This window comes from Anas platyrhynchos, chromosome 28, assembly GCF_047663525.1.
Source record: "Anas platyrhynchos isolate ZD024472 breed Pekin duck chromosome 28, IASCAAS_PekinDuck_T2T, whole genome shotgun sequence".
NCBI classification, from domain to species: domain Eukaryota; kingdom Metazoa; phylum Chordata; class Aves; order Anseriformes; family Anatidae; genus Anas; species Anas platyrhynchos.
The window spans coordinates 1028872-1053564 of record NC_092614.1 but is presented as its reverse complement, the minus strand read 5'-3'; the positions used below and the strand labels follow the sequence as shown (position 1 = coordinate 1053564).

The following is a 24693-nucleotide window of genomic DNA, read 5'->3' as shown; positions in this document are numbered from 1 at the left end:
CCTGTATGGTACAAACCCAAACTGCTCGGTATGTTTGCATCCTGTACGGCGTTTTAATGTCCTGTAAGATATTCTGATACCCATATATCGACATTGGTTAAACATTTGTATCACGACAGCTTTGTACATGGAATAAATGCTGCAGATTGCCAGGCACCCGGCTGCGTCTGAGGGACCCAGCTCCCGGGGGGGGGGGCCGGGGGGGTGCCCCCCAGCTCCCTGCTGCTCCCGGTCCCGGGGGGGGGGGAGGTTTCGTTTCCCAGCCTCCGTGACCCCCGTCGGGGCCGAGTTTCCGCAGCGGGGCCGTGCTCAGGGCTGGGGGCCGGGGGGGGCCGCCTGCTCCCGGTGGCTGCCGTCGCAGAAGGGGGGGGTTCGGGTGCGTTTGCAGGCGCACAGCGGGGCCGCCCCGTCCGCCTCGGCCGTGAAACGCAGCGGGGACACCCCGGGGGCCGCCGTCCGGTGCGAGCCGTCGCAGAAAGGCTGCGGGGGACAAGGGGGGGAAGCACTTGGGGGGGGGGTCCCGCTGCTGCCCCCGCCCCGAGCGGCCCCGAGGGACCCCGCGTCTCGTCCCCCCCCCCCTTCCCAGGTCCCCGCTGCCGCGACCCCGCGCTGTGTATGGGGGGATTGGGGGGGGTCAAAGGGGGATGGAGGGGATTTGGGGGGAAGCGGGGGGGTCGCGGGGGGTCGCGGGGGCTCCCTCCCCCCGCCCCGAGCCCGACCTGCGTCTTGCTGTGCCCGCAGGAGCACCACGCGTATTTCTTCCCCGCCTTCAGCTCCACCACCAGCGGCTGCGGGGGGGCGGAGGAGGGGGCGGAGGGGGCAGAGGAGAGCGCGGGGCTGCGCAGAGCCCCCGGGGGGGCCCGAGCCCGGCCCCCCAGCAGCACCCGCAGCGCCACCGCCCCCAGCCGCAGCATGACCCTAGCGCCCCCCCCCCCGGGCACCCCCCCTGGCCGGCTCCGCCTCGCCCCGCCCCGCCGGAAGAGACCGGGGGGGGCAGGGGGAGGGACATTGAGTTCCCCCCCCTTTCCTTTTTTTTTTTTTTTTTCCGTTTTTTTTTTTTTTTCCTTTTTTCCTATTTTTTTTTTTTTAACGTTTAACCCCCGGGGGACGCCGCTCTGCTGCCAGCCGCCGTGATTGAGCCCCCGCAGATGGCCGCAACCACGGGGGGGGCGCGATCACGATCGGGTCCGGGGGTGCTGCTGCTGCCCCCCCCCGGGGGCACCCAGCACCTTCACTACCTGTGGGCTTGCGGGAGGGACCTGTGCGGGCAGCGAGGGGAGAAATGGGGGCAGGGGGGTGCAGCCGTGCCTGGTCCGAGCCCTGAGCGCAGCACCAGGGGGCTCCATCCAAGAGCCCCGTCCTGGCAGCAGCTGCAGCTCCACGGCGATGCCCCGGTTTTGGGGGGGGATTTTCTGTACCGAGGGTTCTCACGTAAAACCCCCGGAGCTAAAGCAAAAGCTGCTCCTGCCCTCACTGCCCCTGCACAGCTGCGAGCGCCCTGCGGGGCACGGAGAGGCACAGCTGGAGCTGGGCTTCGTCCATCAGCGCTGTCAGAAGGACCAGAAGGGCAGCAGCTGTGCTAGCACGCTTACAAGCTCTGTGGCTGCCTCTGCTCTCCCGTCCCAAGAAGCTTCCCTGCAGGACTGAAGCCCTGCGGACACCCAGGAGCCTTGGCCCCATGGGTCCTGCGGAGCCAGCGTCCCTTCTCCAGGCAGATCGAAGCGTGGCAGAGCTGGCTCCTGAGCAGATTCCTCCTCCGTGCCTCTGCTGCTCCACCTGGAAAAATGGGTGAGGAGGGGACACCTCTGAGCTGCGGTTGCAGACCTGCTGCTGTGAGTTACCATTGAGATTATTGCGGCCTCCCCCCTGGCCGTGAAGGTGACACCCGCAGCCTTCACAACTCCACGAGCACAGGAGAGGCACCAGGGACACGTTCAGCTCCCCGCCTCAAGGCTTTTTTGATCACAGGCACTTGATTATTTTTACTTATGTGGGCTTAAGAAACCGCACGGTGCAGCATACACCAAGGGCAATGGTAAATAAGAGAGCGGCGTGAGCTGCCGGCCCTGAAACGTGCTGGGCTGGGACAGAGCCCTTGAACAAAGCGCCTGGGGCACAGCGGTGCCTGCTCAGCCCCATCGGGCTGGAATTGGACGGGCGATGCAGGTGTCTTTAAGTGCAAACATAAAACAGAGCGATGCCCTTATCACCATCTGGTGTAGAGGTGTGCAAACAAACCCGGCTTTAACTTGAAAGGCTTTGGGAGCAGCCGGCGTTGCTGCTCTTGTGCAGCTGGCCCCTGACGCAGCCGTGGCTGCGCTCCCCTTCGGAGAGGAGAGGGAGGTTTAGACCAACTGAGGGGCTTGTGCTGAGCAGAGAAGCCCCCCGGCACATGTCCCTTTCTCCAGGCCTGTGCAGCAGGAGAGCATCTGCATCCCGAGCCAATCCTCCGGTCACACGAAACAACTGCAGCCTGTTCTGAGCTCCCGAGGGACCCACTCCAGCACCGCAGCGGCCCGCGGCCCCGCTTGCTTCAGGCATGTCGGTCACCTCTCACCCTGCCAACTGGCCTGAACATTTCACCCCGAAGAGTATGATATCAGCTGCTTGGTATGTCCCCCCCTGGAGTCCTCTACCGAGCACACGAGAAGACCTCGTCTATGTCTATGTTGTCTTTGGGAGGCAGCCAAGGGGCTCGAGCCATCTGCATCCGTGCGCTCTGCAGGGACAGCGCCGGAGTCGGAACCAGCCCCAGCCAGCCAGGGCAGCTGGTTTGTGGCTACAGCACGCCTGCCAGTGTGGAAACGGGGGAAAAAATGAGGCTCCGTGGTGTCCAGGACCGAGACAGCCACTGTGGGTACAAGAGCCACGTCTGGTGACACTGGTGAGTGGCTGGGAGGGACCAGCGGCAGAGCCTGCAGGAGCTAAGGGCTGTAGAAGAGAGGGGCGCTGCATGGGGTTGCTTGGACAGATACATTTCATGCACCTGCTGTAGATATATTTCTCCCATTATCCTGGTCCAAGAAGATGCCACGACCTGCTTATCCATCACAGAACCACGGAACAAAGCTCAGTGCCATCCTTTCTTGCCTCTCCAGCCCCCTCCTTGCAAAACAGGAACAGAAATGCTACCGAGAGCTAAGCAGTGGAAAGAGAAGAACCATGCCAGGAACAAACCAACCCAACGCTGCAGAAATAGTCAGCCTCTTTGTGCTTCAGGGCTCCAAGAAACACAGCAGAACTGGATCCGGGCCCCTGGTGCTCCATGAGCAGCCCCCGTGCCTCCCTCCCAGCCTGCGCCCTGGCACCGAGCGCCCGCACGCTGCCTGCCAGCTCCCCAGCGGGTTTCCTCCCGTGCTGGGCTCCTCTCCCACCACTGCCACACCAAAGGACCGAAGCAGAAGCACCGCATTTCCTTCCAGTCTGAGAAACCAGAGGACAAGTTCCTCAGCTGGCACAAGCCGCTCTCCGCCCGCAGCAACCCCTTACATCGGTGGGGATCTGCTCCAGGCCCGGCGGTTCTGGGCACCAAGAGGAGGCTTTGCAGCTACCGGCCACAGCAGACAGCAACCGAGTCCTCAGATGCAGGCACCAAACCTGCTTCTCCCTCCAAGTAACTCCTACAACGACCCAAAGCCTTCGATGGTCCAACTCTGCAAGCCCAGGCTTTGTGTGGCAAACTCTGCCTCGCGAGGTGCAAGGCCAGCAGAGGCAGAAACCCTGCCCGTGCACCTCAGCCCGCGGACAGCACAGCACCCAGGTGGGGGTTCCTCACCCAGACCTCATTCTTTTTCCAATGCCAAAACCCTAACTGCATTAAAAAGTCTTGGATGTTAATATTAATATTATTTATTATAATAAAGAACAGTCAAGCAGCGTGAAAAAAATATATCTTAGCTACATTACCTTAAATTGCCAAAAATATACACATTTTTCTCTTTTATTTAATAAAAAACAAATCAAAACAAAAAAGACACATGCAACATACTAAATGAGACATTAGCATCAAAACGGGTAAAGAAACGTACCCCAGTGCAACTGAAACACAGATAATCTTTAGCTTTTATTTCTCTTTCCCCTGCTCCTCCTTTCCAGATGCGGGTGCTCGGCGGCGGCCCCTCCGGCAGCGACCCTCCTGCTCCCCTCGGGCTGCCAAAGGCACCTTTGGCTCTGGGGCAGGTCGAGGCGATTTGACGAGGAGGAGCACGCTTCGAAGGGGCCGGGCGCCTTTGGAAGAGGTCGGAGAAATGTGTAAGTGCTATCTGAATGCCTCTTCCCCCCCTCGTCAGCTCCAGCCTCGTCCCCGTGGGTCCCGGAGAGCGGCTTCGCGCTCCAACCAGCGCCACAAGCGAACGCGGGGACGTGCCCAGCAGGAGCAGGGACCCAGGACCGCAGCATAGCTCAGCCCCTCCTGCTTTTAGCAGAGATCCTGTCCACGAGCACAGTCCTTGAATTCAGTCCTCGATTTCCAACCTCTTCCACCGGGTGGGCTCCCCGGGTGTCTTCCCAGCAGCATTGCAGGGCTCGTGCGGCGCGTTCCAGCCCCGACTGCGCGCTCACCTTCCTCACGTACCTCTTGCCGACCCCCTGCCACCTTTCTGCTGTCACCCAGGGATTTGGGCACCATCCCACTGATCTGAACAAGGTTTCTATTTGTCCTAGGAGACAACTTGCTCTGGGGACAGCCGTTAAGCAGCCTCCCCGCCTCCATCCCCTCTGCTCCCACTCCCAGCTCGTTAATCCCAGGGCGTGAAATGCGGTTAAATTTTGGAACAGTTTGACCAGGTCTGGACACGACGTCAGGTCCCGGTGGTTCCCAAGCAGGCTGAAGGCTGTGCTGCTGGTAAGCATGACAGCACAACAGGTGGCAACTCGAGTTTGGGATCTTCCAGAAAAAAATAAAAAAAGAAAAAAAAATGGAAAAAAAAAAAAAAAGAGAACACAACTCAAACCCAGACAAACCCAGCTGGGCAAGCAGCTGGCTGGCAGCTATCACATCTGCAGATTTAAGAGCCGCTGCTGTACCCCTAGCCCTCCTGTCCATCATCCTGCTGACCCAGACCCGTGCTCGTCGCTGGGCTCAGCTGCTCCTGACTCCCACGGACCTGGTGCACGGAGGTTGGCGGGTCTGGGCCTCACCTGCCTGCAGCCATCACACACACACGGGGGGCACGGCAGGGCTGAATTTAGCACGGCAGCCTCGGAATTGGCTGTGGCACCGATGCTCACAGAGGAGCGGGGGCACAGCGTGGCTGTTTGGGGAAGGGGGAATAAAAAAAAAGTGCAAGCACACGACTGTGCCAGAGGAAATTTCAGGGATGGGGAGCCAGGATTGGAGTCAAACCATTTGAAGCTGAAAGATCTCATTCACATTTTGTAAGGATTGGGTTGACGGACAGGGGCACGGCTCAGCCCACAACACGATGGCTGGGGATGGGGAGCATCAGCAGGAGCCACGCTTCAGCTGCTCCTCGCTAGGCTGCAGAGACCAGGAGGGAGGGAAGGAGACTTTTTTTTTTTCCTGTATTTTCACTTTTAGCTGCCATCTGCATCTTGCCAATAGCTTCTTAACCTTGTTAAAACATTAGCTTTTCTGTATTAAAAAAAATTATATATATATAATATATATATTTCTGAGCAGACAGCAGTGTTCTGCCCAGTTCACAGAACGAGAGGCTGAGATCAAAAAGGGTCTTCCTCTTGTTTTAGCCTTACCCAGCCATGGTGGTGATAATCCTCCAAACAAAAGTAACAAAACAAAAAAGGATGAAAGATTTAGCAGATGAGTTTTTGCCTATCACAAGCTTCCCTAGTACTATCAGCACAGCCCCACTGCTGACAAATTTGAATAGTGCAAACCAGTTAGGGGCAGTGGGAATGTGCTGAAAAATGGTTGTTAAGGTCTGACAGTTATTATTATTATTTTTTAAGACCCTCAGAGTTTCTGTTTGCTGGAGTCTTCGCGCCTGCCCCCACCCACCAGAGCTCTGCATTTAGCCAGGGGACAAGGCAAAGGGGCACGCGTACGTTTGACGTAGATGTTCCCCTTCCCTCGGGGCAGCCCCACCTGTCCTTCAATCAATCCATCGCATCCCAGCTCACAGGAAGCCGCTGCCTTTGCCGAGGTTCCAGGCTGCAAGACGGAGGAGTTAAGGTCAAGAGGTGGAAAACAGCGAAGGGTCCGATGTCCCAGCTTGGGAGGTTGTCCCATTGCTCGGAGATCCCTTTTCTCAAGTGCCCAAGATCAGTGGAAGAACGTTGGTAGGTTTTTCTTGTTTTTCTTTTCTTTTTTTTTTCTTTTTTTTTTTTTTTTTTGCCAGACTGGAATGATTTGTGGTGGGTAAGGATGAACAGGTACCAGATCTGGGACTGTCTTTTCCACACACACACATTTCTATCGCCCAGCTTAGCCTAGGAAACAAGTGCCAGGTTCAAACGCACCTTCTGAAGTTGGCTATGGTAAGGGTAATACTGGCTACGGCCCCTTTTTTTTGCAAGCTGAAATTTTAGGCTTTGGAAATCTTGGAAGTAGACTGAAAGACGGCAGGAGGAGCAGGAGTGTGCTTTTCACGGGAAACGTACAGCACCGACCCAACAGCAGCTTGTGAGCAGACGTGGCAATGTCCTTTAAAGACGTTGGTGGCTTTCACCTCCCCAAGCACCGATCCTTCCCCATCGCTCCACCACTCGTGTCTTTTCAGGCTAGGTACGGATCCAGCTGGCGTGCAGGGGCATCGTACGATGGCTACAGAGACAACAGCATCCTAAGAGCCCAGCAGATGAGAAGCAGTTGAGAAACCTCAGCTGCGGGGGCTTCTTCTCAGCCTCCCCATCTGGGTGAAGCAGACCACGGGGGCACTGCCACCACGTCCCACTTCCCCAGCCGTGGCACGTCCAGGGCTGCCTCCGAGGGCACTGCCAGATTCCTCTCTGCACCGTGCCGAAAAGAGTCCTCAGCAGAGGGGCCTCCCTCCACCAAGGTCTTGGCCAAGGGTGCTCGATGGTCTCTAGGGCCTCGGCCTGGGGGCTACACGCACGTACACACACGCTTGCACTCCCGGCAGGCAGCTGGCGTTAGCTCTCCTCCACTCTGCGTGGAAACACAGCTTCACTTTGAGCATGTGTGGCACAGCCCAGCGCGGCAGGCTGCCCCCCGCCTTCGCTCCTCCCGATGCCAGGGCTTGGTCAGAGACGTTACTGTCTTCCAAAGCACCTCTTGGCATTGCCCAGCGGCAGGAAATGCTTCTTGGAAGCCTTGTGCTCATTGCTCTAACAGTATCAAAGTTGCTGACTGTGGAAAGCCACATTCCCCTGGCTGAGAGGAGTTGGCTGCTGGTTTGTTCGGGGTGAGGGGGGAGCTTAGCCCTTGTCCTGGGTAAGAGGAGCTCCCTTTTCATTCATGCTCTTTAAAAAACAAACAGAAAAAGAGACGCAGAGGAGACAGGTATCAGTACTGGACAGGCAGCGACACGAGGGGGCAGAAGCAGATAGCTCTGCTGTGCTGCTGACCTGGCCCTGCTCACCGCGACCTCTCGGGCGCCACCGAGATCATCGGAGACACGGGAGCCCCAGGCTTCCCCTCTGCCCGGTTCAGGCCAAACAGGCCCCTCGTCCCTGGCCTTTGGCTCCTAAGTGTCTCCAGCCAGGACTGGACCTTCTGGGAACTGGTACGGGCCAGGGGAGGATGAAGGACAGGCAAAAGTACCACACCATCAGTCCCTAGACGCTGGTGTTCCAGGACAAGGGTGCTTTACGGAGAGGCTGCAGACCTCTCCACACCTCCACCACCTCTCCTCTCAGGTGCGAGATGCCTTCTAAACCCTGGGTTTCAACATGCAGTCACCTTTACATCTCATCGCGAGGCCCTAACAGGGCCAGCACTGCAAGGGGCACGCTGCCCATCCAAGTCTTAGGGTCAACGGAGACAAATCTACGGCCTGCCTCTGCCTCGCTCCTGCAGCAGGTCTGGTGTGTGTCTGCGCCCGCGTGCACACAGGGAAGGGCACCCCGGGAGCTCTGTGCCTACCTGACCCTGCCTGGGCCTTACAGAAGTCCACGGAGGTCGGATCAGGCCGTGACACGGGCTAGTGAGGGATGGAGCAAAGCCAGTGGAGGATTCTGGCTCTGTTGCCTACGCGGTGCCCTCGTTCCCCCGTTAACTGCGGCGCAGACTGCCTCTCCCCGGGTCTGCACAGCGCCTAGCACCACGAGCTCGCTGGGGTTAGGGTAGCGCTAGCAGCATACGCACCGTTCCTTTTGGGGTGTTGCCATCAGCCTGCAGGTTGAGAAACGGGTTAGTCTGTGCTGTAAGGACAGGTGGGATGCCTGTCCCCGAAGCCATGAGGCTGTTCCCAGGAGCGCTGAGTGGCGGGGTGGCCTGCGGAGCCAGGAGGGCATTGCTAGGGTTGAGCTGCTGGGGGGAGAGGGAGGCCATGAGGGAGCTGCTGCTGGGGGGCGCCTGGGGGGCCGAGGTCATCAGGGCGCTGGTGCTGGAGTGCAGGAGGGGGGCAGAGGTGGCCGCCAGGAGGCTGCTCATGGACAGCTGGGACGAGCTCGTCATCTGCAGCCGCTGCAGCTCCCTCTTCTGCTGGATTTGCTGCATCATCTGGAACACCAGGGCCTGCTGCTCCTGCAGGGAAGGGCGAGAAGAGCCGTCAGGGGAGGGACAAAGGGCTCAGGAAGAGGTGACACCTAACCCAAAGGAGCCAGAGCAGCACGCTCCGCCCCAGGCACTGAACTGGCAGCGCAGAGAAAGTCCCCTTCCTCATCTATCTGCAGGTAGGGAGAGGAACAGCCTGAGAGGTTCATTAACACGCTGTGCTTCTGCCCTGCCCAGCCCCACTGCTTCCTGAAGCGTGGGATTAGCTGACCCTCACTGAGACACCTGCAGGCACACCGATCTACTCAGCCCTTTCCAGACAACTGATCCGTGGATTTTAAATCTGGGGTATACACTGACCTGGATTTCTGTGCTGGCTGCTGTTTTTTTGTTGTTTTTTTGTTTTTTATTTCCCCAGTCTGCCCGGCTTCACAGCTCAGCCCTGTCCCACAGGGTCGGTGCAGGTGAGCAGGACAGGGGGATGAGGGCCACGGCTCACCTGCACCCAGAGGGACGCCCTCAAATCCCACCAAATTGCAGAAATCACTATGGCAACCATCGACCGAAACGGCAGGCTGAGGGCTGACATTGTTTCCATACCCATAGGGATGCAGCTGATGACACGGTGACATCAGCCGCTGAAAAGAGAAGCCTTTTGAAATTTGCTTTTCCTTGGTTATAAATAGCCTGACCCAGAAACCTATCCCAAACACTGGGCCACGTCCAAGGGAGATATAAATGTGCACGGCTTCATTGACGGTGTTAGCGCTGCCATGCAGCTCCACCGCAGGGGAGGGACAGCGCCGAGGTTTCTGCAGGGTGAGTGAATGCAGCTCTTAGGGACTTGTTTACCATCCGCCTGTGCAGCCTTTCCCACAGCAGCCTGCAATGGGGCTGCCTGATCCTTTTTCTGACCCCAAAGTCCTCGGCCACCTCCACAAGTCCCCCTGCCACCTCTCCTTCTCTTTGCCCATGTGCCCAAGCACACTCACAAGCCTCAGGGCTCAGTAATTTGGTGTTTATCTCGTCCTAAACTCGAGCAGTGTCCTCAAGCAAGTTCCTTCTCTCCTGTGAGCCTCAGCACATCTGCAAGCCCCGAGCTCGGTGCTCTCGTGGCAGCAGGAGCAGACATGATTTGCATTCAGAGATGTCTGGAGGAGGTAACAGCACTCCTGATTTTACGGAGGCTTAGCGTTACCACGTTCTCACACCCTCAGGATGTGGGAAACCCAGATTAAATTTTTTCCTTTGTACAAAAAATTGCAAATCCCCATCTCCCCCCTCCAGGAGGTGCCGCACCTTCCTGCCTAAAGCTTTTCTTCTCACTGCACCCACCGCAGCCCCGAGACAGGGGAAGAGCACGTGACGCCGCAGCCCCCTGGGCAAGGGGGGTCGTGTGTAGGAGGGAGCCGTACTTTCTGCTCCCTGCTCCGAGGCTTTCTCATTAAACAGTTCATCAGATAAAAGGTGCCAGCAGGCACACTTACCGGATTAAGCGGTTGAGAAGTCAGGAGCTGCTGGAGCTGCTGGAGCTGCTGTTCGTGTTGGTGCAAGACGTGCCGCTGCTGCTCTGTCAGGGGACTCAGGCTGGGCACGCTGCGAGGGGAGCAGGGCAGGGAAAATCAGCACAGCCCGCCTTGGTCCTATACACACAGGGCCTCCCTCCCTCCCAGTGCTAAGCTTCTGATGGAGAGGGCAGGGCTGTCCCCGCGAGCTCCCCGTCCTCACCTGCTCAGGCTGGTGGAGAGCTGCAAGGTCGGAGGCCCGCTCGCCTGCGTCAGCGCGCTCGGAGGCTGGGCGGCCTGAGCTCCGTTCAGATTCCCCAGGATCCCGTTGATGGGCATCTGCTGGCCTCCTGCCAGGGTCCCCATCAGGCCGTCCACCATGGGCACCGTGGAGAGGCTGTGGCTGGCCGTGGTGCCTCCCCCCAGCCCGCTGCCTGCCACCCTGGCCAGGCCATTCACCTGCTGCACCCCGGGCAGGGGTAGCGAGGCAGGACTCTGCTGCAGCATGGGCAGGGGTGGAGGAGTGCTGTGGAAGGACAGGGAAGAGCTGCTCCTGCTGGGGCAACCTGAATGAGGGTCCTGGGGGAGAAACGGACATAAGAGCATCGGACTGGGGCAGCTTGTGAAAGGTCAGCTCAGCTCCAGGGGGGGCTCTGGACAGGAGCTGGAGGTGGGAAGGGGGGCTGTGAGTGCAGGTGTATGCTCAGAGAAGTCCCAGAACTCAGACGTACTTTGCTGGATGTCTGCAAGTGCAGCCAGAATAACCTAGAAGCATTCTCGCCTCTTGCTCTCAGGCTCAGCTCCCCTCAGCACTGAGATAAACCGAAGAGCGGCCACTCCAGAGAAAGAAAGCTGATTTCTGGGCCTTCACTACTCGGATTTATGAGCTGGACATCACGTCAGAGCACTGGACTGCACTGCTCTGGTCCCGCCCCAGGTCCCTTTCCCAGCTGGCTGGGGGAGGCGGTGGCCCCTGTACCTCAGAGGAAGTGGAGAGCGAGTTCTCGATCCCAAAGCTGTTCTTGCATGGCGGGCTCTTGCTGATGCTCAGGGAGTCGTTGTTGCAGACTGGAAGGAGGAAAGAAGTGAGAACGGAGTCAGGGGTGGAGCCTGACGTTGCCACAGCAATGGCAAGGGAGAGCGCTTCCATCAGCGGCTGCAGCGAGATAAATGGGTCAGATCCTCCCTGCCGTGACCCCCCCTGCCCACCCCGGAGCACCGCTGGGAATGGCACGGGGTGACACTTGCCACTGCCCCTCACCGTTGGCAGGCAGGATGTACTGGGCCTGGCTGCCCGGGCCGTTGCTGCTGGTCACCACCGGGAAAGGGACGGAGAGCTGGACGTTGAGGAGCTGCAGGCGCTCCTTCTTGGCTGTCAGCGTCATGATCTGCTCCTGAAGCCGCTGGTTCTCCTTCTGCAGCGAGTGCAGGGCTTTGAGCATCTCTACAACTGCAGGGAACGGAAGAAGGGAAAGGAGACGGGGTCGGGGGAGAGGATGGGGGACAGAGGGAAGAGGAGAAGGGGAACCACACAGGGGTACCGCAATTAGACCACGCTGGGGGATGAGACTGAGCTGCAGATCACAGCCCCGCTGCCAGCTACCCCCCCATGGCCCAGGCTAGCGCTTTGTCCCCAGCCTGGCTCCTCTGCCGTGGGCAAAATCCCAGCTGGCTCTGCCAAAACCACGCACAAGGACCTCTCCTCCCGCAGCCCGTGCCCCCAGCGACTCACTGTTTACGCCGGCTTCCCCATTGCCCTGCTTCTCCAGCAGCTGCTCGATGTTTGGGGTGGCCTGGGGAACATTCTCCAGCTGCCCGCTGCTGCTGCAGGACACCGTCTGGTCAAAGAGGGTCGGCAGGCTGCTGATGGGGGACCTGGGGAGGCAGGGGGGGGCTGTCAGTGACGCTTCCCTTAGTCTGCACCCGCACCCTGCTCCCTTCTCCTGCATCTCCTCTGCCTGGGAGCGGCCGCGTCCCTCCCAGCCTCCATCTCCTCGGCTCCGCTCCAGCCCCGTTCACCCCGATATCAGCCGAGCATCCTGCCTCCCCCCACCCCTGCTGCCCCTCTCCTTGCCCCAGGAGGAGGCGAGATGCTCCGTGCGTCCCCCCCCCCTTCCCTCCCCAGCTGCTTTCCGCGGTCCCCGGGGCGCAGCGGAGGGCTCCTGAAGGACACTCACATGGACGAGAGACTCTCCTGCGGCGACGTCCCTCGGCAGCCAAAACTGCAGTCCTCCAGGTCGGGCTCTGCGTGGGGAGAGGGACAGGAGGGGGCTCAGCGGCGGCCGCTGCCGGCAGGTGCCCGGCAGCCGGGGGTGGGCGCCCGCTAGAGGGGAGCACGGAGCAGCCCGGCCGCCCGCATGCGCCCCCGCCGCCCGGGGGAGGCGACAGAGGAGGGGCCGCGTGTCCCCGCGTGTCCCCGCGGTCCCCCCCCCCGCCTCTGCGGGCCTGCGGCTGGGCTGCTGCCCCCCTCCCCGACCCCCCCTTGGCAGCTGGAGCCTTTCCCTTTAGCCGCAAGGCGGGGGGGATGCGCGATGGCTGAGCCGCAGGATGGATCCCGTGCGCCCTGGTGCACCTCTCCAAGGTGCCACCGCAGCGCCGCGCCTTCAGCATCCTTCCCCTGCGCCCCAGCGTTTCCAGGTGCTCTGCTCCTCTCTGAGGTGCTTAAAGAGGTGTCCAGGAGCTACCCCCATGGCCACCCCTCTGTCCTGAGCACCGCAGTGCCAGGGATGGAGCTGCTGAGTGTGTGCCCGTGAGGGACATCTCCTATCCAAACACTGAGCAAGGAGCGAGGTGGATTCAGCTGCCATTTGCTCTCCATCCCCCGAGCCTGCCAGCCTGTGAACACACGTTCCCCTCGCTCCAGGACGTGTCAGATGTTGTGACTACAGCCTGCACCAGCTGGCTGGCTCGCCCCTCCTCTTCTTCACACAATAAGAGACGTTTCTTATGTGCAAGAATCCAGGAAGTCTCCTGCAGGGAACACTGCAAGGCGCTGTGATTTACAGGGTAGTGCCCTGAGCAGGGCAATAAGTTATTGCCAGTGTTTTCTGCTGCTGAGAACAAGCACGTGCAGCTGCTGTTCGGCAGCTCTTAGGTATGAGACCGATCCTCACCCCTTTGTCCATGTGGGAACATCTTCCTGACCATCAGCTAGAACTGGTTCACCTTTCTGGGCAGAATAAACATTTGGCTAAGCTCTGCCTGTCTGCGTGTTCCTGTCTTGTTTGCTCACATACCAGGGAGGTTGTGTGCATATACACAGTGCCAGTTTGCTGCAGCCAGGCTCCATCCTCAACTATCTGCTGGCCAACACCACCCTGTTGTCTGGGGGACCGGGAGATGACTGAGTTATCACACAGAGACAGCACTTCGCAGGGCAGCAAGTAGGAAAAAGAGGCTTGGAGGCAACTGCAGAAGATAAATACGTTTGGCCTGTCATCATAATGAGGCAGGATCCAGGACAAGCCGTGGGAGGATGAACTAGACAGTAGCTAAGCAAGTGGGAAGATAAGAATCAGACTTTTTACACTGCCAAAGGCACCCGGTATCAACCTGCATCAGTGATAACAGTTTCTCAGTTCCCCCATCTGTAAGACAGGATAACACCATTTCCCTACATCACATTAAAATCACGAAGAGCTCAAATATTGCTGCCACGAAATCTATGTCTGCAGGGGATCTGTCTACACAGACACTCTCAGGAAAGGTAATCTGTTTTAAAGACAAGGCAGGAATACTTAAAACTTCACAACCACTCTGTTAACGACTTGGGATTAAAGCAGTCGTCACACTTTAAAATGAAAATGGCCACACAGGAGGTTTAATGCATGTTAATTAACCCCCCTGGAAAAAAAGGAGAATTTGGCTTAACACCCTCTGGGTCACTAGCTCCAGCAAGAGGAGATGGTGATGGAGAAAACTTAAAAGGTGACAACAGGAGCTGTTCTGAAGGCTGCCTGGAACTGGAAGAAACATGTCCTGAAACTCCTAAAATCCCAGACAAACAAAAAGAGCAATCTTGGAAATGGAAACTAAGGATCAAGCTTTCTCGAGCACTTTGGATGCTGGGCTTTGCCCACATGATTCATTCATTATTAGCCTCGGGGCTGGAACAGACTGCTGAGCGCTGTATTGTGCCTGAACCACAAGGCTGTTCCTGAAAGTTGACTTGCTTCCTTCTCCTGTCAGCACTTTGCCAAAATAACAGCAAAGGGGAAGTGGCAGCGGGTCATCTCCTCTCTCCTGTCGGTTGCCGCAAGGGAAGAATAACTCTTGGAATCATCCCATCCCTTCCTTAATTCCAGGTGACCGAATCACGCCTGGCTCAGAGCTCCCATGCAGTGCCCTCACTCCCCTGGTGCCAGCTGTGCGGTTACCTCCCCGTGGCACTCGAGCAGACACAAGCTGCCAGCAGGGGCATGCAGACAAAGCGCTGCCAGTGACAGAGAGACAGACAGGGAACGTCCAAGGGCTTGCAGAGGTCATAAGCAAGCACACAAGTTCATTCATGCTTCACATGCAGGCATGCACGCTGGTTAAGGCGAACAGGGGCACACCGGCGTCAGATTCTCCAGAGAACTCAGCCCTAAGGAGGACCGTGCCTTTTACAGTCCTGGCCTGTGACGCTGGGCAGAGTTTTACCTCCCAAGCTCAGCAGCCAGCATGCCGAGCTGCCAACGTTTCTGGGCTAGGGGAGCAGGAGACAGTCGCACCACTAACTGCAACATCTGAAAACCAGGAGGGTGCTTTTGTTTAACTACTGGTGCAAACCAAAATCAGGCCCATTCTGCTCGGAAAAAAAAAAAAAAAAAAAAGTCGTCTTATGATGCTTCGAGTTTCCTGCTTATTAACCAGGCAACTTTCCAAGAAAAATGAATTTGCCTTGGTGGGAAAAAATGAGCAGTTGTAAGCAATTCAGTGTTGGCACGTTCACGTTTGGAAGTTGAAAACAGTGAATTTTGCATTTCATGACAAAGCCAAAGCGGAAGAGCAGAAACTAACTCAAAACAGAGGTGGGAGATGAACATTAAGAGTGCAAGATCTCTCTCATTAAACAACAACAACAACAAGAAACCCTTCAGCTTATTTTGAGGAAGCAAAAGCTCGCAATAGTTTTCACCAGGTTTGCACAGCTTTAGTAGGTAAAAAGGCGAGAGATTTCCGTAGGGAAGGTTTTCCACTCTTGCACCTCCTCAGCACGTGCCCAGGGACACGCGTTAGCCGTTGGACACAGCAGCAGATGTGCTTTTACAGGACCGAAGGCCAAAACTTCCTTAGGGCAATGCAAGCACCTCCTGGCCTGGGGAAAAAGGCACTGTCCCTCTCTCCTAGCCCCTGGCTGTCACACGCATGGAATGGGAGCAAGCAGGGAGGGCAGCTGGAGAACTATGAGTGCGGTTGTCTTGCCTCTTCCAGGGAGACCCCTTCGGGAGCCCAAGCTCACATACCTTCTGGTTCACGTACCTGCCCGGCTGCTTTCCGACTGATTTAGGAGCGGGTTGATTGACAGCCCAGATGTGAGGGGGCTTCCGAAAATATGTGAGGAGGGGAGGCTGAATGTTGAACCTGCCAGTGAGAACACCTACATGGCAAAACAGGGGAGAGGGAGAGGGGGAAGAGAGAGAGAGAGAGAGAAATTACTTCTCAAAAATGCAAGAGGAAAATAACTTTTCATTATCCCTCCTATTCCTGACTCTTGAACCCAGCTTGGTCTTGAGAGAGTGTTAAAAATATCTTCTTGGAAGTCTCTCTAGACAGCTGAAATCTTCCCAGCCCCATCTCAGAGCCAAGAGGCCTGAATGAGCTGCGTAACACCGGAGCTGTAAAACTAACTCCCTCCTCCCTGTAAAACACCTCTCGCTGTGAGCTCCTGACAAAGGACCAGGCTCTGTCTCCTGGCACACACGCAGCCCACCCAGCTGGGAGGTGCGAGCCCTCCCACCGAGCTATCTGTGCTGCACAGTGAAGGTAGGGCTGGCACCAGGGCTAGCAGCCAGCAAGCAGCAGGGATGCAGCACACGCACCGACAGCCAGGCCTCTGCCTCCCGACCGTCCCGTCCTGTCTGTGCTGCATTTGCAGCCAGTGCAGACTGCCCTTCCCTTTTAGGCTGCAGTTCCTCTCTGCCCCAAAACGGGCTGTGATGCCAAATTGCCTCTGCATCTTTCTACTGCCTCTGAGGGAAGCCACAGTTGGCAGCGCCCCTCCAATCTGAAGGAAGAAAAACAGCGTTCCCAAACGGAAAAAAAGCAGCTCCTCTGTGCCCACAAGCTAGTCCTGCTCTGCCTGACCACCAGGCCCTCTCCTGCCCTGCTCCTGATGTTCTTACCTGCGTGGTGGAGACCGAGGAGGAAGAGGAGGCTGGGATGGTGCTAGCAAAGGGAGACCGGTTGAGCTGTGGGAGAGACGACGTACCCTGGTGTGCCAGCAGGCTGGAAGAGAGGGGTGTACTGCACACAGCTCGGAGCACTCCGCCCCCGTGGGAAATGGGGTCCTTGTTACTGGTGTAGATCCCTGCGAGGGGAGGAGACACGTTAAGCATGGCCTGGAGGCAGCTGGCGCTGTGCACGGCTTGGTCTCAGAAAGGGAGGGTGACGCCAAGCACGGGACCAAGCTGAACGTGCCCTTCATGGCCCAGCACACAGTGATGGTGTGGCAGCCCACAGTCCTTCTGTCAGAGGTGTCACAATGTTTTCCAGCCTTCCCCCCCCCATCTCATTTGCTGCCCACAGCCGGTACAACCGGGCAGAGAAACCACAGCACACCGTGACTCACCAAAGCCACAAGTCAAGAGCCCGCCCGTGCTCTTGCTGAGCTATCCCCTCCCCTGCCACGGAGCCCACAGATCAAGGTGGGACACGGCCAGAGAAATGAGGAAGGAAGGTGAGGAGGGAGCTGGGAGGCAGGGGACCCGTCCAACTCCCCATCTGCACAGCCCCAGGTCGGGTCCTGCAGCGCTCTGCCAACATCTCTCTGCAGGAGAATGAGGGGACGAGCAGGGGGAGAGCAAGGCCTGGCAGCCTCCTCCTCTCTGAAACATCGCTTTGTGGTTTGGGGGGAAAGGCAGGGGAAAAAATTGGCCTAGGTTTATGATAATGGAGGTCCCAACGATTCCTGCAGCTCCTCTCCGCTCTCAGGCAGCGCAGACGAATGGGCCGCGGCTCCCAGACGCACACAGCAAAATTATATCCCCCCCCCCCCCTTGCAATCTGACCTAAATCGGAGCATCTGCAAACAACCCACAATAGACCGATGACAAGTTCTGCTGCCAGAACAGTGTCAAACCTCAGCCCCTAGCTGCACGCCCCTCCTCTGCCTGCTGCCTTAACCCCTTCCTGCCGCGCATTCCCGCTGCCCTCAGCCCTGCCAGGCCAGGGGACTCCTCCGGGAACTGCTGGCAGCCTCTCAGCAGAGTTAACGGCATCCTCCAGCCCTCCGTGGATGTGGTCAGGCCAGGATGAAAGGGTTTGCTCAGAAAAGAGGGGTTAAACTTGAACCTCTTATGAGAATCCCTCATTTGGGGTCGGATTGCGGTTGTGCTGGTTTGGCCTGGGAACACCCCTGTCTGTAGGCTTCAGAAATTCAGCTCTGGCTTGCTGAGGTGATCCAGCACTCGAGGGAGAAGGGCTTGAAATGCTCCCAGCTCCAAGGAGAAGAGAAACTGACCCAGAGGAGACTGTGGGATGGCCACTAAGATGGAAATGGGAGGCCAGACCTGGTTTTTACAGCTTCTGGGAATGAAAGTGAGGGACCGGACCCTGGGCAGCTGCAGGTTCAGACACCAGCCAAACACGATGCTGAAGAGAGCAGGGCTGGGAGCACCCGTGCACACCTGGAGCCCTAAGGGGAAACATACCTGAACTCAGCAGTGGGGATTCCATGCTGAGGCTGGGCAGGTTCCCCGTGTGGCTGAAGGGCCGCGAGGAGTTGCTGATGCTGGAGCTAACGAGGGAGCCCCCGGAGAAGGGCGACGAAGACGTAGACGTGGACCCAGCCAGCTGGGCACCCAAAATCTCTTTGCTTTTGCCCCCTTTTGGCCTGCCAGGCCCATGCTTGTTTTTCTTGCTGCCTTTGTGCTTCTTTTCTTTCAGCACCTCTCCCTCTTCCATGCTGAGGGACGGCATGCGCTTGTGGCTGCTGCTGCTGCCACTGCCACCAGCGGCCCCGCTGCTTCCCACTGAAGGGCCACTGACAGGGTTCGAGGCCTTGTAGTCCACAGGGGAGGCATCACGGCCTCGCTGCTGGCTCACGGCCGAGGTGGAGAAGCGCATGATGGACCCGAAGCCTGAGAAGATCACCTTCTGCTCAAAGATATCCCCCTTCTGGCCTTCATACAGAGGGGAGCAGTGCGAAGAAGAAGAGGAAGAGACAGGCTTCCGGTACTTCTCGTCGTCCTGCTCGAGCTTGGGGAATGTCACGAAATCCTGGGAGCACTGCAAGGAGCTGCAGGAGGTGCCTGGGGGAAGCAGAGGGGAAGCAGATGTAGGAAGGCTCGCAGTGGCAATAACTCAGCCCGCAAAGCAACGAGAGCACGGTCACAAGGCAGGTCCCCTGGCACAGGCCAGAGACTGAGCTGAAGGACGCTTCTGTCACCTCCCAGCCCTGGTCCACCCCCCCAGCTGCTCTCACGCTCTCTGGAGAGCGTGAGCGATGCACAAAGCAGCTTCATCCACCCAAACGTGCGTGTGTGTGCTCCCCGAGGCCCTGCACCACCACCCTCCCTCCCGCCCCGATGAGGGTCCCAGGAGATGGAGCACACGGGCAGTTCTGACAACAGCTCAGAAAAGGACCGAGGAACATCAGAGCAGATGGGAGCCCTGCAAGGTTTCAACTCAAAGCTCAGGGGAGCCCGGGTATCAGGTTTTGGCTCAGGTCTCTCCCCCGGCACTCCTTAAAGCACTCCTGCAGACAGTACCACCTACGGAGGCGAGGGCAGGTGCTGCCCATATTGCCTGCGCACGGTGTCCCCTTCCCTCCTCCCTCCGCTCAGACATCTGGATCTGTTCTGCCTTGCCGTGCAGCAGGCCTGCGCAGGAGGGGAGCTGTAACACTCATCCCACTCGGTTATTCCCTCTGTGCATGGAGCGAGTAGCAAGGAGACCTCTCCCTTTTCTCTTCAAGGGGTTACAGAGCAATCAGCAAAGATTCAGAGGGCTTACTGGTGAAGCGAAGCATCACCCCCATCCCCTCTTCCCTGGCTTCTCCTTTGCCCCTTACCTGCAGGCTGGAAGGTCCCGCTGGAGGAAGCTGAGCTGAAGCCCGCCGAGCTTTTCCCACTTCCCGTCTTTTTCCCTTTGTGGCTGCTGCCATGGCTTGAGGACTTCTTGCCTTTCACCTCCGATCTCCCGACCTCTGAGGTCTCTTTGCTCCCCTCATGGTGGCTGGTGGAGCCCTGGCGAGCAGCAAGCACAGAGGTCACTCATTTGGGCCAGATGTGGCCGCAGCAGGGGCTCTTTTTATCCATTTCCCCTTACGAGAAGTAATTGCTCCCCCTGCCCACGAAGTGACGGCCAGCTCACATTACTCACAGGAGAAAAGCAGCATTCCCCTCCACCGCTCCTTGGTGGCATCAGTCCTTACACTCCTAGGGATTTCACTCATCCCATCTCACTGCAGGATGGGAGATTCCCAATGCATCCACCCAAACCCCTCCGCTGCCCGTCTGGGGCTTTCCAAATCTACCGCAGCAAATATTCCGCACAGTGACATTGTTAAGCAGCATCTGACCATACAACAGATGCTCCCCAAACCCCATATAAGCCTCTGGGAGACAGGGAAGCCAGGGGGATGAAGAGGCTGGGCAGATGTGTGGAAATCCAGGAGCCTGGGAGGAGAGGGAGAAGTGTGGGATTTGGGCAGAGGGGGATGAACTGAAAACCAGATTCCTTGGGGCACCCGCACTAGGATGTGGAACCTTCACCTTCAAGTCACTTCAAAGCCTTCAGAGATCGCTTCCTGCAAGGTATTACTGCAACCAAATCGATATCATGGACGTGGTTCCAACGTGATGGCCACAGCCCAAAACACAACACCTGCACGTTAACGCCGACATCTTTTACTTCTCACTGAGAGCAGATACAGGGGAGACACGGAGACGCACAAAACCTTTCTGAAATTCCACTACCCCTGACTCCAGATGACCTCTTCTTAGGGAGAGCTAAAGAAAAAAGGGCTTGTAATGCAGACTCATGAATGCCCAGATAAAAATCTTCCCCCATTCCTCCCACATGGTTTAATCACTCCGCACAATGCAACAGCTGGCAGCCTAACACACACCAGATGTGCCGGGAATATGAAAGACAGGAGGAAGGGAGTGGTGGAAATTAGGGGGGGGAGAAGGGGGAATCTGTATTTTCTCATCACAGACTCCTGGATGTAGGAGATTAAGCCTTCTTGATTTATGAGCTCAGAGGGAGCGTGAAAATCTTTCCGACTTTCCACATCTGCCTGGAGGGGGAAAGGAGAGCGGTGCCTGGGGGCTACGGGAAGTCCTGAGAGCGTTCACAAAGTCACAGGAACGAGATGGCTCATGTCCCGGCAGATATGCAAAGCCCCAAATTTTCCCTCCATAAATTTCTCTCTTTGGAGCTCCCCACAAGGTGCACGGGGCCACGGGAGGGCAGGGGGAAACCACGTGAGGAGACATGTTCTAAATCTGGAGTGTCAGGAAGGGAGTGCAGGGCAAGTAATGAATTAGTGCAGGGTGGAAGGGGGAAACCTGAGCTGGGAAATAAATCTTAATTGCAAAATTAAAGGCAAAAAAAAAAAAAAAAAAGAGGAGGGAGAGAGGCTGAGCTGGCGGTGGATGGCTGGACACTCACCTGCAGGGCTGATCTGACCTCACAGACCTCCCCAGCAATCTCCCAGAGATTTGGGGGCAGGATTTTACTACCTACTGCCAAATGCTATCCTAGATAATGTTTGCCAAAGAGGTCACGGCAGATGGAACCGTACGGAGCTACCGGGAGCCCTCTGCACCACAGGGAGCCCTTCTCCAGCAGCCGTCCCAGGGAGCCTGCACGTTGGGGCGAGGGCCCTGGCACTGCAGCTGGGGAGCAAAGAGGGAAACTGAAACCGCCCTAAATCACTTCCCCTCCCCGTGCCTCTGTTTCTTCCCCCCTTTTGCTCCGTGGAGCCTGCAAGCTCTGTGTGGCACTGCAGCCTTCCAGGAGACACACGAGAACGGCCAAGCACAACACGGCCGTGATTTGGAGGGGAGGGGCCCCGCTCCCTTCATGCCAATATTAATAATAGTAACGAGGGCTGCAATCCCGTCACCTCCCTAAGGAAGCAGATTCTCCAGCTCAGGGCTGCTGCCTAGAGGAGGCAGGGCTGGAGAAACCTGCAGGCTGGCTGCTTACGTTGGACATACACAGAGGTCTGAAGCTCTAGACCACTGGCTTTTCTCCAGCCCGGGAAGCTGTAGGTACGTGTGCATGTGCAGAAACGCCGACGTTCTGTGTGTTTTGCAAACAGGTGTGCATGGGGGAGTGCAGGCTGCAGAGAAAAAAAAAAAAAAAAACAGGGAAGCGCTGGGGAAGCAAGAGCTCCCCTTCAAAATGAGGCAGCAGTTGCGTTTTGAAGCCCTGTTTTAAGCAACCAAGTACAAAACGTCATTGGAATGAGCCTGCTGCCCCAGCTGGAGGTGACAGGCTGGCGGGGAAACTCCTGCCTTCACCCCTGAGCCAGGAGAAGTGAGCCAAAGTCGCGCGGGCACCCGAGCACAGGCATGCACGCACCTCCTCCCCCCGGCACTCGCTGTCCCCCGAGGGGCCGTACCTGCTTCCCGGCCTCTCTGTGACACTGTGCAGCACCCAAGCTCTTCATTCATTAATTTATTTATGGGAAATCAGAAGAGCATCTCTTTGCCTCCTGATTGGCGGGGCGAGCTCCTAGAGGGAACCACTGACGAAATGCAGAAGGGGTGGGGGAGGCCGGTGCAGCCTCGAAAACACAGAGCTGCTTTGCCCTGGATTAAACTACTGGCGAGGGGAAGCAGGGAGGACGCAGCACAAGGAACAATGCGACGAGAGCAGGAGCTCCTCCAGCCCACTCGGCACAGAGCGATGTGCTGAAGCAGCCACCCGGGCAGACCGTAAGCATCAGCTGCCTTCCCCGGCTGGATCGCTCGGTAGAGGTCAAATGAGTCTGCCAGGAGCCTTGGGCAAAGCGCTCGTACGAGCCACAGCATCTGTAGCTGAACCCTGTCAGCAGCGAGATCAGGCAGCGCCGTGCTGCTGGTCTGCATGGGCAGGGGCAGAAGACACAGATGGGCTGGAGACTGTGCCTTTAACTCCTTGATGTCCCCGGTAAATTCACACTCGTGTCAGGACAAGGGATGCTAGAAGGCTCAGGGATGCTCGCTGCGAACATCCGTGCTGAGACACGCTGTGACAGCGGGGGGAAGGAGCAGCCTCCCCCCACAAGCCCCTGCCCCATCACCGCTACCGGATTTGCCTGAGCAAAGCACGGCGCAGAGCTTCCCGGGATCCGTCAGCCCCAGGCCTGCCGGTAGACACCGAGAGAGCTCAAATAACAGTGGGAAACCTGGAAAACCTCCCTGCCGCCGGTGGCTCTGCAGCCACAGCCCTTGGCCCTGCTGCGCTCCCCCTCCCAGCACCTGATGGGGGTGGGTGCGGGGAGCCCTTGGCATCCGCGGCTTCAATTACCAAACCCAGAGCGAGCCAGATGTTGCGGCCCAAAACACGTAGCATGTGCGAGTGTGTGTCAACAAGTGATCGTGATGTCTACAGCTGGCAGGAGGAGGCAGCTGGGGTGGCTTGCGATCCCGCAGATTTACTGCAAGTGCAACAGGGAGCGGCAGGACGGCTCCCCGGGGGCGGCGGGGGGGAGAGGGGAGGCTCGGTGCGTGCCACCCGGTGTGCTCGCTGACACGGACAGACAACACCAAGCTCCAGCTCCACAGACAGACCCCAAGCACAGACCCCGAGCACAGACCCTAAGCACAGACCCCGAGTACAGACCCCGAGCACAGACACCGCCTGCTGAATGCATCTGGCAGCGTGCGGCTGCAGAGCCGGAGCAGCCCTGGCTGCCAGGGCTTGCTGGTGAGCCTCATTGCTCTTCCCCTGGCAAGAAACCCTGCTCTGCCCCAGGCCTTCCCCACGAATGCCATCTTTCCAAGAGGTTTTTCAAAAGCATTACCAGTTGGCAGCACTTCGGGGTTTTGGGATGGACCACATGAAAAAGCTAGGAGCTATTACAGCCAGACACCATTACGCAGAGGGGATGCTTTCTGCTTCCCTCCCACTCCCCAAAAAGTCTGCAGGAGCTGCAGGTAGCCAGCATGACAACAAACGAGAGTCTATATCCAGCACAATCCCTCCCAATCCATCCAAAAGCCCTAGCCCGAGAGCACCTCTGGGGGATTTTCAGTCCATCTGCTCTCTTGCAGGGATGCTCCTGGGCCCCACAAGCAAGATTTACTCCTCTCTGAGAGCAATGGCATTGCCTCAGGACGCTTTTCAGAGGCAGGAGGAGAGCTCAAAAGAGGTATTACGAAAAGTCATTTATGTGCTATGAATTCACACCCTAGTTTCGCTTTCTGGTGTAGATGAGAGCTGAGGCCACCGCTGTGTGTTCAGTGTGTTCATCCCCAAAACCAGAGTGAGGCAGTGAGAGCTCGTCACTGCACGGACAGGGCACGGACGTCTGGTCAGGTCCCAGTGTCAGGGATTAATGGCATTTAGGTTCCTAGAAGACGTAGGGAAGCACTTCAGTGAGACACTGAGAACTCTGGCAGAAGTCAGAAGTCTAGCACAACCGATTTCCAGAGGAAACCACATCAAAGGACCTTCGTGACTGAACGGTTCAAGAGGGGAGCACAGGGTGGACACCACAGTAGGTGAAAACTGGAATTGAAAAATAAAGCTGGATTGCAAAGTTAAAGAAAAACGGGAACCCAGAGGTGGGGTTGCCTGAAGGAATGAGGAAGTGGGACACGATGGCACAAGAGGGACCAGCAGTGCTGTTCTGCAGAGTCACACCACCACTGCCAGCTTTGGTTTTGCTGCATGTACCCTACCCGCCCTCCAGCACACTGCTGGGATGAGCAGCACTAAGCTAAAACCCAGAAAGGACAAAGATGGCTTGGGCTTCAGAAAGGAAACTGCTTGGACACAGTACATTAATGCATGGATGTGTTCTCAGAGCTTTACATTAGTCCAACCGCTGCAATGCTGCGCTGGTGCAACTCTCCAGAAAGCCTCACGCAACCACCCCGAGGGGTTTGTGCAGGGTGCCTTTGGTAACAGAGAGCTTGAACAATGCCTTGAGAAACTGTGCACAAAAATGCAAGGGAAATACATTCTTTGTTATGAGGATTAATAATAACTCCCTAGGGAAACACTAAAATCCTGTCACTCAAGCACAGCTACAGTAATTAGGATCTCCTGAATTTTAGCTTACAAAGAGTTGAAAGCTGCCTGTAAAACTCAATTGCACCCTTCCCTCCTCATTTATAAAGGTCTGGCAGGGCTTTGGAGGAGACAGTGGGTAAGTGTCTAACAACCACTCCAGCTGGCCAAGAGTCAGGGTTTGGATTTCAGTTTAGTCTGAAAATAATCTTGGTA

The 24693-nt window shown here is 57.3% G+C and overlaps 2 protein-coding genes across 4 annotated transcripts in view; both read right to left on the bottom strand.

Moving 5' to 3' along the window:
• Positions 1-29: 29 nt before the first annotated feature.
• On the bottom strand, positions 30-963 carry CISD3 (CDGSH iron sulfur domain 3). The gene is made up of 2 exons (XM_027445621.3): positions 720-963; positions 30-480 (listed from the first exon to the last, which is right to left on the bottom strand). The coding sequence occupies exons 1-2, from the start codon at positions 912-914 to the stop codon at positions 310-312; spliced, it is 366 nt and encodes a 121-aa protein (XP_027301422.1). The 5' UTR covers positions 915-963; the 3' UTR covers positions 30-309.
• A 2870-nt stretch (positions 964-3833) lies between these two features.
• MLLT6 (MLLT6, PHD finger containing) overlaps positions 3834-24693 on the bottom strand; it is a 43974-nt gene continuing 23114 nt past the window's right edge. For all 3 annotated transcript variants that reach the window (XM_038168713.2, XM_038168714.2, XM_027445427.3), the window contains 12 exons: positions 19319-19493; positions 17958-18557; positions 16431-16615; positions 15568-15685; positions 12282-12348; positions 11837-11979; positions 11366-11554; positions 11084-11172; positions 10328-10683; positions 10087-10195; positions 8249-8629; positions 3834-7404 (listed from right to left, as the gene is read on the bottom strand). In XM_038168713.2, coding sequence (XP_038024641.2) covers positions 7360-7404; positions 8249-8629; positions 10087-10195; positions 10328-10683; positions 11084-11172; positions 11366-11554; positions 11837-11979; positions 12282-12348; positions 15568-15685; positions 16431-16615; positions 17958-18557; positions 19319-19493 — 2457 coding nt within the window. In that variant the 3' untranslated portion in view covers positions 3834-7359. The remainder of the gene's footprint in view (positions 7405-8248; positions 8630-10086; positions 10196-10327; positions 10684-11083; positions 11173-11365; positions 11555-11836; positions 11980-12281; positions 12349-15567; positions 15686-16430; positions 16616-17957; positions 18558-19318; positions 19494-24693) is intronic.

Bases quoted from the DNA above. Each gene is read 5' to 3' on its own strand.
- CISD3 (XM_027445621.3), bottom strand. From the start codon at position 914: ATGCTGCGGCTGGGGGCGGTGGCGCTGCGGGTGCTGCTGGGGGGCCGG. The intron at 481-719 runs GTCGGGCTCGGG...TGTCCCCCGCAG, and splicing joins GCGGGCACAGCAAGACGCAG to CCTTTCTGCGACGGCTCGCA.